Source organism: Drosophila nasuta, chromosome X (assembly GCF_023558535.2).
Source record: "Drosophila nasuta strain 15112-1781.00 chromosome X, ASM2355853v1, whole genome shotgun sequence".
Classification (NCBI taxonomy): Eukaryota; Metazoa; Arthropoda; class Insecta; order Diptera; family Drosophilidae; genus Drosophila; species Drosophila nasuta.
In genome coordinates this window covers 2,326,328-2,339,594 of record NC_083459.1, presented here as the reverse complement: position 1 = coordinate 2,339,594, position 13,267 = coordinate 2,326,328, and the positions used below count along the sequence as shown (strand labels likewise).

General features: G+C 35.9%; 1 protein-coding gene and 1 long non-coding RNA gene across 2 annotated transcripts; both read left to right on the top strand.

Annotated features, from left to right (window-relative positions):
• Positions 1 to 2,689: 2,689 nt before the first annotated feature.
• Positions 2,690 to 3,110, top strand: LOC132797299 (uncharacterized). The gene has a single exon (XM_060808972.1). It carries the CDS (start codon positions 2,713 to 2,715, stop codon positions 3,103 to 3,105), a length of 393 nt encoding a protein of 130 aa, XP_060664955.1. The 5' UTR covers positions 2,690 to 2,712; the 3' UTR covers positions 3,106 to 3,110.
• A 2,622-nt stretch (positions 3,111 to 5,732) lies between these two features.
• Positions 5,733 to 6,974, top strand: LOC132796947 (uncharacterized). Its single transcript, XR_009633612.1, has 3 exons — positions 5,733 to 5,866; positions 6,297 to 6,610; positions 6,662 to 6,974. It is a non-coding gene; the product is annotated as an uncharacterized LOC132796947 (long non-coding RNA).
• The last annotated feature ends 6,293 nt before the right edge of the window (positions 6,975 to 13,267 follow it).

The following is a 13,267-nucleotide window of genomic DNA, read 5'->3' as shown; positions in this document are numbered from 1 at the left end:
ACATAATTAAATGAAAATTATAGTGGACAAATTATATACACATAAATAATAATAATAAAAACATTCAACATAAAAAAACCAAAATCAACTATTTAAAAATAAACATAATTATGAACAATTACCATAAATTGCTCAAACACTTATTGATAGGAATTTCATGGCTAATCTAATTATGAAATAGCCTAAGATGATGTGTTAATAATACATTAATTAATATTATGCAATATATAAGATGCACGTGAGTGAGCACAATTAATTATGGCTTTGTTTCGGATTCTAGATTGCAATTTTAACATTGCATGTTAATTCGACATGTTTGAATTTTCTAGTTCCCTTGTACTTGGTTCCGCCATCAACTTCTTGAGAACAAACTTAAACCACTAATCAACGAATACATAACATAGATGAGTAAAACAGCGAAAAAGTAATAATAGCACAATCTTATATAGTAAGGCTTCTGGAAGCAAGAAGATGTCATTTATTGCCTGAGGTACAAACAATTTATCGTATTCTTAAAACTTATCTGAAGCTCTTTAAACCAATATATGTTGAGCGTGATTAAAGGCAATAAAATAACTCTGCTATTTTGAAGCTAGCAAAGATTTTATGTGCTTGATGAATTTCCTAAAATTTGATAAGTAATTGATTCTAAGGGGGGTAACATATTTTTTAATTTATTAATGGGTAAAGCCTATATCAAGGGACTAAGTATTGGAAAATTACATAAATTTAAAAAATCTATGGAATCTCTGTAATTTGAAGGACGATTTTGAATACTTAGGCACACTTTAATTGACAAATATCCTGCCAAAGACCTTTTTTACATATATTTGAACATTCTTGGCCACATTCTGTCTGTTTCTTTGGAGCCCAGGTCAAGCGAAGTGCATCCTCTAGAACTTCTACGGTCCCGGACTGAAAAATTACGCGTGTGGAATTTTTACATGACCCCATATTTTCTGTCGATCGATAGATTTCCATGCTTAAAATCTGGAATTTTTCAATGTCTAATTTGTAATAAATAACGCAGTGTTCTAAATAATTTTTATTATAGCATACTTTTGGGATGTGTCCAATTTGTTAATAGGAAGCCAATGTGCAATATTTTGTAGCATACTTTCGGGCTGCAACAATTTAAATTGTCGTTGCCAAATCTAACCATAGATGGCGCTGGTAAGTCCGCAGGAGACTGTTTGCCTTGTTGCTGACTGTTGTACGCCTGGTATTTAACCTAATTTGGCATTCCTTGAAGAAGCCCTGTGGGCCATTTCAAATATCAGGGGAACATGATAGAATAGCAAGGGGATTAACACTTCTTTCGTTTTCATTAATAAGCACTTGTCGCAAGTTTCTGTTTGTATTGCTGTTTGCTGCTTATTTATGTTCGCCTGATGTTTTACGTGATAAACTGACACTTTTTAGTTGTTCGTGGCGTCTTCAGTAGCCAACAGAAATCTTTTAAGAAGTCTTTATCCAATTCATTACAAACTTTCTGTGCGACAGCAGATAAACCCAGGCGAACATAGTAGTGTAGCATATGTATTTAAACCAAACACAAAAAAAGTTTTAATAAATGTGTAGCAAATAATTTTAATTGCGTCAATAGAGATAGACAGATGGTACCCCACAAAATAGTAAGAGTATTTGATTGAACTATTTTCACTTGGTGTATTTTTAAAAGGGCTATCGACTTGTTAAAGGACATTCAAATATTTTTTAATTTTGCGTTGAGAGTTTCCTAACTCTTATCTATTAAGTCGATCTTTGCAAATGATAAAGTAGAGAAAAAAATCAAATATTATATACATATATTATAGCACCTTTTCAATTTGTGATTGTTTTCACATCTGTCACTTCTATCCTGTGGAACTAGGTTTTGAAAGATTTAATAGCAAAAGTTTTGGAACAACTTTTCAACTGTTTGGAATGTAAAGATTTTCACTGCAGGACAACAAATTTTGTGTTGCAAGTTGCAACCTAAAAGCATGCTCTAACATGAAATAGCTCGGAAATAGTCTAGCGCCATCTATGAGTTTGTGTGTGGCGTCATCTGTTGAATAGACAACAGTTGTTATAACTCCACATTGGCGTAGCCATCTATGAGGCAACTGTACAACTTCAGTTTGCTGGCGTCCTCTTGGAGTCACTTGCAAACAGAAATGGCGGAAATGTGAAATCCTTCATTGAACAAAAGATGACGGCACTTGGCCTGTTTTATGACCTGCTTTAAGTGATTGTTGCAATTATGCTTAAGTGGCATCCGCCGCATTACGCAATAATAAAACAGTGTGTGATGCGGGCGACACAAACAACAAATCCGCATGCCTGATGTTGGACATCAGGTATGTGCGTCGGACAGGCAATAAAACAGGTAGAAACACACGAAATCCGTCAACTGAATCAATGAGCAGAAATTCCTAGGGATTTCCAAGCGAGGTTGTCATTCATGAAATATGCCATCGTCGCGTCGTCGCATTCATTGCGCACATGTGTTGTCAATTACCTAGTCATAAGTTGGTTGGTTTTACCTGTCAGTTAAACAATCCTGGCGCCTAAATCTCTTTTTTATCAGGTAATCCCATCGGGCAGGGATTTTCCTAGCGACAACTCGAACGAATGAATGAATCTCTCTTGCGGGTATAAAATCAACTGCACATTGTCAAAGGCCATTTAGAAGCCAAGGCAACGTTGTCGCAAACAGTTCTCTTCGCCATGAACACCTCTGTCTCGTCTCGTAACGCAACTCTTTTGCTCCGCATCAGTTGCCTCATCTGGTTGCTAGCCATCGATGTGAATGCCGCTGTCAGTGCCAATGCGCTGAGCGCCAACAGATTGCTAAAGGAGCCCCTGCCGCTGGCACTTCAAGTGAGGATTCGACAGTGTCGCCAGCGTTGCTATCAACAGACTCTAGCGGAGCAAACGCCGCCAGCTTTGTGCCGCAGTCGCCCCGATTGCTACATGTGCCACGACTACTGCCGTGTCCTGGTCATCGCCGAGTGGAGTCTGGCCGCCGCCATGTGTGCCGATCGTAACTTCTGCAGCCGCGGATGCCGCACCGCCTGCCAATTCCATCGTCACTATACGACGTCGAAGGGCGGTAATTAGATTGAGTTAACTAAGTAATTGTAGAATGTACATACATAGATGTAAATAGTGAACGTTGTAAATAGTGACTAAGCTCTAAGTTGATATGGCTAATAAACGATCAAAATTAAAAGCACATTTGTTGTACACACTTTATTCGATCCTCCCTTCAAATCGGGCTGCACAAATTGGCCAAGCTGTTGCTGTTACTGCTGCAGCAGCTGTTGCTGGCTGGCTGGCTGGCTTTATTAATCAGCAACGATGATGACGACCACGACCATCTCCTGACCCTGTCACAAATAATTCAAGTCTTGCAAAAAGTGAACAGCACAATGAAGACATTAAATACAAAATGTTGAGCGCGCATAGAAAAGCATGCAACAGGTGGTCGCCAGTCCATGCAACTGTCTCTGGGAGTTTCTTCGTTTCTTTCTTTACTTTTTACTTTTTCGAGCTTCAGTTTCAGTTTCAGTTTTTTATTATTACTTTTCGTTTTGGCCGGATATTGGCTGCGCCTTTTCGAGCGCAGCATATGGTCCCTCGATGCCAGCATATCGATAAGATCCTCCTCCTCCTCCTTCATCTCTTCCACCTCCACCTTTAACTTGGTTAGCTCCTCCTGCCATTCGTTCACTCTCCACTCTAACGGTTCGCTGTGTGCCACAGCAGCCAAATGCATAAATATATGTGTCTCTCTTGTTTGCCTTAACACCTAATTACATAATTGGAGGCAGCCTCGCCCCTTCTCTGACTGTGGCTGTGACTGTGGCAGACACCCCGCCGTTTCAGTTGTCACATAAAGCAGCGGCGAGCGCATAAAAACCCAGCGATGATCGTAAAAAAATCGATTTGAAGTCTATAAAAATCATATCATACAAATTTTTATATGCCATGCGCATTTAAAAATGTCACAAAACCAAGGAGACAAACTGGCAGCCAAAAGACCTACATTAAGAAAGACTCAACGAGAGGGAGAAAACGTGTCTTCAGAGAAGTGCACGAGGAGAGAAGAGGAGAAGCCTAAACGGAAAGCGTCAACTCTATTCACAAAAGACAACAAAAGCGTCGATAACAAGCCAACGAACCAACGAAGCCAGAGACAACAGTTAGTTATGCTAACCTATGTAATACCCTAACTAGAAGATGAAAACTATTAGCTAAAATATATATTCTGGATATTTCGAAAATACATTTTTGTTCAACTAACTCGAAATAGAAATTTGCAAAGATACTAAATATTTTCTTCAACTAACTCGAACTAGATATAGAAAGCTATTCGCTAAGATAATGCCAGTGCATTTATATAGTATTTCACTATCCATTTTCAAATAAAATACAAATATTTATACTAATAGATATTCTAAAAATAATAATAACATAAAACAAACTATTCGCTTAAATATTATTTCTATTTGCCGGTTAATTTACGAAGAATTTAACAGTTAAATAACAGAAACAAATATTTATTTACTTTATATCACAGTGTCTAGTTAACAACTTAAAGTACAAAATATTTGTATTAAAACATTTGTAAGAAACACATTTCTATTTACTACAAAGTGCAGCCATATAAATTAAAAATATTTATACTAACAAATAATCGAGTTAGGAAAATAACTATTTGCTAAAATTGTTGATTTACTATACCATATAAAATATCACAATTCCCTAACTGAAAAAAACGTGATAAAATTAATAATAAAATTTTGAATCTTTAATCTTAAAATGCAAATTGTAAATAATAATCTTGATTTTATGGTAGATCTTATTTCAAGTATTTTTATTTAAGATCGTCAAAGTCTTAAATCAAGAGTTGTAATCTAATTTAAATTCAAAACTATACGAAGAGAAAAAAATGTAAATTACAAATCTTGATTTTAGATATAGATCTGTTTCGAAAATATAGTACACTTATTTATACATAATACAAAAATATATTACTTGATAATTGAAAATAACTTTTTATTTAAATAATTGTAGCTATAAAACCATAAATCGTTTAAATATTGCGTATATTTATTAGTTTAATTTATACTCTATTTTATAGTGTCTAGAAAACCATTTAAATTAAACAATTTATATTCAAAAGTATTTCAGAAACAAATATTTATTTACTATAAAAATATTTATATATATTGCTAATATAAATATAAATAGTATAAATTTCTATCCCAGTTAATTACTATTAAATTCATTTGGTCAGCTATTTATCAGTTTAATGTACAACTTGTTCATTAAAAGCTATCTTAAAATATAATTTATTATTCACTATTAATTTAGAGGTATTTTCAACAATAATGCACTTTTTACCAATTCATTCTTTAATTTCAGTATAATTCATTAGCTCAACTATTTACCAATGTAATGTGGTAATAATTATATAATATTAATAACTATATTTCAAATAATTTTTTATTCTATATTTCAAATTTTTATATTGCATCTATGCTAGCAAATTGCTAGAAGAGCAGTGTAAATATTATATATAGTATTTCATTAATTGCTGCATTGAAACATATTTTCGATTTACATAAGGAGATCACAAAATTATAGCTATCTATTTGTTTTATCTGGTTATATTATTCAGAATAAGTTCGTGTTGTTTTACTATTCATAAATAGACAGCTCGATAAATTGAACAACTCTTTTAAAATAGCATAATCTAAATTGAAGTACGAAATTAGTATTCGAATTTAATGATTTTTTTGTAAGTCTGTCCAAAGGAATCGTCAAGATCATCTGATGTGAAACTCTGTATCTTTCGGTCGAAATGTATGACAAAGTGAGTGAGCTTGCTTCTCAGAGAAAGAGAGAGAGAGAGAGAGAGAGAGAGAGAGAGAGAGAGAGAGAGAGAGAGAGAGAGAGAGAGGGAGAGAGAGAGAGAGAGAGTGAGGTTGTAGGGTCGCAAAGGGCAAGCAGGTTGAGGGAGAAACGCTGAGTAAAATAGAAGAAGAAAGCATTTGGTGAAGTGAAAAAGACTAAGCTGGCTTTTTGAAAGCAAATTAAAAGCCACGACAAATGGCCTAAGAGAGATGACAAATAAATTTCCCATTGTGCAACAGGTGCTTAAATATGCAGTTAGTTTGTCTAGTGCAGTCCAGTCCGATCCGTCTGTCTGTCTGTCTGTCTGTCTGTCTGTCCGTAGGAAGAATTGAAAAGTTTCCCGATGATGCAATAAATTCACAGATAAATTTTTATTTACGATTGAGCAGAGAGGAAGAGAGACGATACTAGAGATGGCGATACTCGTGGATAGATTGAGACAGACTGTCTAGTCGCGCTCTAGACTGTGCCGCCGCATTGGGGCATGCAACGCGCGACTGCGAGCGTGGGGCAGCTCTTTATTGAAATACTTTTGCGAGTGATGATGATGTTGCGGGCGTGTGGATCACGACTGTCTGAGAGAGGGAGGCAACCAACTCGACCGATATATATTAATTAATTATAAAGCAAGCAGAGAAGAGAGACAAGACCAAAAGAAGACAAAGAAGACGACGATGAGAAGAGGGGCATAACGTGCACGAAGGTGAGAAATCAATTTTCAGTATCTCGCTTTGTGCTTAATACTTTTTTCCAGTGAAATGCGCCGCTGCGTTCAAGGAGCAGGACCAGCAGGAGGCAACCGCAGAGAGAGACAAAGAGAGAGAGAGAGAGATGAGCAGCGCCTGGGGCCATCAACAGGCAGCCAAGGCAGCTCAGTGTCGTCAAGAGCGAGAACCCGAAGCCGACCTCAACTCGAAGTTGAAGCTGTAGCTGAAGTTGAAACTGAAGCTGAAGCCTGGGCAGCCCCGGCACGTAAATTAGGATAACAACGTGAAACATAATTATTACTTTGGACAGATATGGCAACCTCCAATGCGCCTGCGCTTCTCAACTTCAACTTCAACTTCGACTTCGACTGCGACTTCAAGTTGAAGTTGAGCCGCGTTTTTATTTTGCTTTTGTGGCCCAAATAAATGTATTAAAGTTGGTTAACGCCTTCATTTTTTTGTTGCCAGCAGAGCAGAGCAGCGCGATCCATGGGGCATCCAGTCAGTGATCCAGGCAACAACAACGTGCCTCAAAGTAGGTGTAATAAAAAATATGAATTGTTGTTGTCTTAAGCTGCAACAAGAGAAGCAGCAGCAACAACATCATCAACAACAACAACAACAACAACAACAACAGGTTGCAGCCGAAAATCATTCAGCGCTTTTTACGAGCTGAAAGTTTTTGCAGCCGACTCAACTATTCGTATTCATATTCACACTGAAAAACTGACACTGACACTCACATAATCGCATTCACATATTCACAGTGGCATTCAACAGCGTGTGAATCACTTCGGACTGACATTTGGCCAAATTGAATGAGTTGCAATAAGTGCAGACTGCGACAGAGAGAGAGAGAGAGGGAGAGAGAGAGAGCGGCATTCATTCACTTGCGTGTGCAGCTAATTGAATATTAAATGAATAACAACTGAATAACTGATTGAATAACAGAAGAAAACAGCAAGAGCGCAAAAGAGAGAATGATAACTCGATTTAATTAGCTGAAATTTATGACTGTATATTCGTGAGTGCACTCATGGATTCATGTATTCACAAATTCGCTAATCTGATTAAGAGACGAGTGTATTCGTGGGCTTGTTAAATCATTTGTGAGTGCGAAGGCGTGTTTTTCTAAATATTTTTGAAATAATTATTAAAGTTTCTACCCGAATTAATAACGTATATATATTCTTGATCAGCGTCAACAGACTAGATGATACATATCCGTATCTCAGAGACTATAAGTAAAAGAGTTAACATTTTTTGTATTGTTTGCACTCAGATAAAGTTTGCTTTAGATTATCGGTATATTTTGAATGAAATGGTATATTGATATTCCAGAAATAGCTTTCGGTATATATTAGTATTTTAAAAATAATAACCCACTCTTTTGCTTTTTATAGCCGCTACTCATAGGGTAGAAGGGTATTATAACTTTGTGCCTCTCGAAAATATATGTAACAGGCAGAAGGAGGCATCTCCGATCCCATGAAGTTAATACATTCTTGATGAGCGTCAGAAGACTGGACAATCCATGCCTTTTAAAATGAATAATGAAATAGTATATTGATATACTAGAAATAGCTTTTGGCATATTTTAGTATTTCAAAATATATATATTTATACCCGCTACCCATAGGGTAGAAGGGTAATAACTTTGTGCCGGCAGGAAATGTATGTAACAGGTAGAAGGAGGCATCTCCGACCTTATAAAGTATATATATTCTTGATCAGCGTCAACAGCCGAGACGATCTAGCCATGTCCGTCTGTGTGTCTGTCCGTCTGTCCGTCTGTCCTCATGAACACCTAGATCTCAGAGACTATAAGAAATAGAGCTATAATTTTTTTTTTCGACAGCATTTGTTATGTTTGCACGCAGATCAAGTTTGTTTCAAATTTTTTGCCACGCCCACTTCCGCCCCCGCAAATCAAATATAAATCGAGTAACAAGCGTAATTTTAAAGCTAAAGTGCGAATTTTGGTATATACAATAATTACTATAGTAGTTTGGTTGCGATCAGATAAAAATTGTCGAAGTTATTAAATAAATACTTTTGTATGGGCAAAAACACCTAGGCGTCTTAGTTGCTTTGGTTAACAATCTGGTATATTGTGCCGTGTCTGGTATATTTTGAATGCAGTACTATATCAATATACCAAATATACCATTTGGTATATTTTTATTATTTTTGCAGTATAATCGGCAAATTTAGAGAAAAATACCGCAAAATATATTTCTTCTATTCAAAATGGGTAGCGGGTATCTCACAGTCGAGTACACTCGACTGTAGCTTTCTTTACTTGTTTTATAATGTTTATGCATTCTTGATCAGCGTCAGAAGACTTGACAATATATATGTACATGCCCGTCTGTCCGTACAAACAATTTGGTATATTTTTAGTGATATGATATTTTGATATACTAAAAATAGCTTTCAGTATAGTTTTATTATTTGTGGTATTTTAAAAGAGTAATACCGCTCTCTTTTTCTTTTTTGAAATATGTCTCTCACAGTCGAGCACACTCGCCTGTTGCTTTCTTACTCGTTTTTATGTGAGTGTATTCATATATTCAATGTATTCAATAATTACTGAGTGGATGAGATTATTTATTGAATAAAATGATGTATTAATTTATTTGATAATTATTTTAGTTTAAATAAACATTCAAATATATAAAACAAAATTAAATTATACTCTATAAATTTAGAAATAAAAAATAATGAATGTATTCATGAGTGATGCAATTAATAACACGCTTTTGTTGAATTGATTGAATTCGGCATAAAAGAAAACAAGGACGCGCGTCGCAAATTGGCATTTGATCCTTGGGCTCATCGGGTAATTAACGCGCAGCGCTTTGCAACAATAAAAAACAACAACAAGGAGGACTTGCAACCGTGTGGCAAGACAACATACAAAGCTGGAGGCTGGAAGCTGGCGGGGTGCCCCAAACTCGCATCGAGTTGGACGTAGGAAATGCCACGAAATTGAAAATGCAAAACGAAATTGGCAACTGGCAACGGGCAACGGGCAACGTGCAACAAGGAGGCAGCAAACGGAGTGAAGCGGAAACGTAGGCCGTGCGTAATGAAGACGTTAAGCTGGAGCTGAAGACAGAGGCTGCAACTCGAACTGTGTTTTGGGATTGCGAGCGAGACTCGAAATGAGACTTGAGCTTGGGGACTGCGTCTTCGACTCCAACTCCAACTCCAACTTCGACTTCGACTTCGACTCCGACTCCGACTGGGGCTGCGAGGCATGCGTCTTATTGCAGGCTGCGTAACTCTTTTAGCGGCGGCTCGTTTTGGTTCCGCTTGCATGTTAACTGAAAATTCGTATGAAGGCGAGAAATTAATGAATCATTCACACCTGCATGACGGATTGTCGGCATTACTCTCTCGCTCCTTCTCCTCCTTCCTCTCACTCTCTTTCTCGCTCTCTCCCTCTCTCTTTCTGAGTCGTCCTCAGCCAGTTGAGTCGGAGGGCGCGTCGCTCCTGACGCTTCTGCCGAAGGAGTTGCCTTCTAATTTATTTGCCTGATGTGTGTATTACATTTGTGGCAAGTCTCCTCTGCCCTGCCTCTCATGCCTGCTGTCCCTGTTTCTTCTGTCTCTTCTCTCCCCGCTGAGACCATGCTGATCGCACAGTTCCCAGTTGCACTCGCAGTCCCAGTTTCACTCGCAATGTTGCACGTTCTTCCACCGATCCCGGGACGTGTTGCATTTCGTTAAATTGCCTCTCGGCAATGCAGGTCGATGAGGCACACAACACAACACGATGACGCTGACGCTGAAGCTGACGGTGCTGCTGCCTGATGATGCGTTCAGCTGAAGAAAATATCTGTAAGATACAGTTGCCCGTTTGCCCAGGCACAATGGCCGAAATTCGAAAGTGCCACAGCGAAAATCATCATCACATTCATTGCTGGGTCGCACGTGTCAGAGCAGTGCTCACCTCCTTTTCTCTCCCCTTGGACACCTCAACATCGTTTGCACCTTGAGCATCGGACAGCCCTCGACACCTCGACTTAACCTTTAGCCCATTAATAATAAAGGGTCGTGATCCCAGAGCGAGTGTGGATTGTGGATTTGTGGTAAATGACAGTCCAGAAATACAGATTAAGACTTGCTTAATCCTAGTGCAGTTATACTATCGATTAAGAGTTGAGTGTTTATCGATATGTTTACAATCGTCAAGATAGTTAATATGTGAAACACTATCCATGAAAGTTGTATAATTTTCGAAATGTATGTAATGTATGTATGTATGTAAGGATAGTAAAGTAAGTAAGTCGTCTATTTATCGATATGTATGCGATAGTAAGAATGGCAATTAGAGTCGATATGTATGCGATATTAAAAATAGCTATTAGAGTCGTGTATTTATCAATGTGAATAAAATAGTACGGATAGCTGATATGTGAAATACTGTCGATTAAAGCTGTGTATTTATCGATATGTATGTGATGGTAAGGATAGAAAAGTTTGTAAGTCGTGTATTTATCGAAATGTATGCAAGAGTAGGGATAGCTATTAGAGTCCTGTGTATATCTTTATGTGTGCAATATTAAGGATATAAAATATATAATATACTATCAGTAAAAGTCCTGTATTTATTGATAAGTATGCAATAGTAAAGATAGTTAAAATATATATAGTTAAAATATAGATATTCTATCGATTAAAGCCTTGTATTTTTCGATTTGTTTTCAATAGTAAATATAGCAAAAACATGTAAAAGTCGTGAGCTTATCGATGAGCAAGCAATATAAATAAATAATGAAAAGTAATATTACAGTGCTATACAATAGATATGCATCCAATAGTAAGGTTACTTATTTTTGCTAAACTCCATCCATAAAGTTTTGTTATGCCTGCAAAAGATCGTAATGTGTTTAACTGACTTATACTATTAAAGCATTTACCTTAACATTCAATTAACCTTATTCAATAAAATAATTACTGCAGACAAAAAAGCCTCGACAATTTTGACATATTTAAATAGGCATCTTAGTTATATATTGTGTGCAGTTTCTTTTATAATGAATGCGTTTTATTGAAGCACATTCACAGAAGACATATAATCACATCTTTTTGCGTTTATTTTTGTCATGTTCAGATAATAATGATTTCTATAATCTTCCGATCTAAATGATTCCAGTTATGGATTTCTTAAATTTTTTCTTATTGTACCTTTTTTTTAAATGTACCTTTTTGGTACTAATTTTATAACTTTAATGATTTTTTTAGACATTTTCCTCTCTCATTTTATTTACAATCTGTCTGTTTAAACAATAAGTAAGTAAATTGTATAATTCGTATTAAGTTAACATACTATTTTTGATTTCCAATGAGCCCTACTTTTTAGACATGTACATATAATGAATGAATCGATTAATTATCAAAATGCCCTTATATGTATCGAAGTGTTATCGAAGGAAGTTGTTCAATGTATTCGCTGATTGCACAATGCACCCCATGGTTGGTGGCAAGCATTTTTTGGTTGCTTTGGGGGCTTCAGATTGCGGTCCAGCTACAGTACGAGTGCATTGCGTGCTGCGTGTGAACTTGATGGATGCACTGCCTTCGCCTTCGCCTTTGCCTTCACCTTCTGCTGCATTGCCTCTTCTTTGCCATGTTGCACTGTTGTACTGCTGCAGACGCTGGGGGCACTTTGCTGGAATTAAAATGCAAACACATTCTTCGCACTCGCATTCACCAAAAACCAAAAAAAAAAACAACCAAGAAAAAAATGCAGAATTTTTCATCTGTTTCTTCTTGGATATTTTTGGAGGAGGAAAGAAATTTCAACTAACTGTCAATTCAATAAAAAATGTGACAGTTTCACTTTATTTTTCACAGTACAGGGAAAAATAACTGCCAAATTTTATAATTAATCAAAATAAATCGCAAAAAATATGCTTAAATTATGTACTATTTGTTTTAGTTTAGCAGATTGTTAATCAAAATGAAAAATCTTTTAGATAATTAGTATAAAGAAGGTGAAATAATTGAGAGTAAATAAGTTTTAAAAAAAAATATAAATTTGTTTTTTTTTATGAAAAATTTTGTTGGGTTATTGAATATATATATATATTTTTTTTAAAGACTTTTTTATCGGAATTTAGTTTCCCGTTTTCATTGTTTTTACGCTCGTTATGCATAGAGTAGATGGGTTGACAATATAATATAATTTGAATGTTATATCGATATAAAAAATATAACCTTCTACATTTTCAGTATTCAGTATCTTTTCGGTATATAAATGTTATAAATTTAATGCATATTTTTAATGTTATATCGATATACCAAATATTGCCTTCGGTATATATCAGTATTTTTTCATTTTATATTTTTTGTATATTTTAAGAATAATACCGCACTGTTTTAACTTTTATTAAAAAAATGATCAGATATCTCACAGCTTTCTAACTCATTTTTTTTTTAAATATTTTTCTCGTTTTACTTAAAATTTTTAATATGAGAGAGAAATTCCATGTTGATGACATTTTTGCAGAAAGCTAAATAAAAGATTTGTTATTCTGTTTTGGGTTGGGATTAAAACACTGCTTGCGATAAAAATATATAGTAAATTTTATTGATGGGCTCGGAGAATAGTTTCTTCAGCGCCATTTAATCGTAGGCCTGCC

Coding starts and splice junctions, on each gene's coding strand:
- LOC132797299 (XM_060808972.1), top strand. CDS start 2,713: ATGAACACCTCTGTCTCGTCTCGTAACGCAACTCTTTTGCTCCGCATC.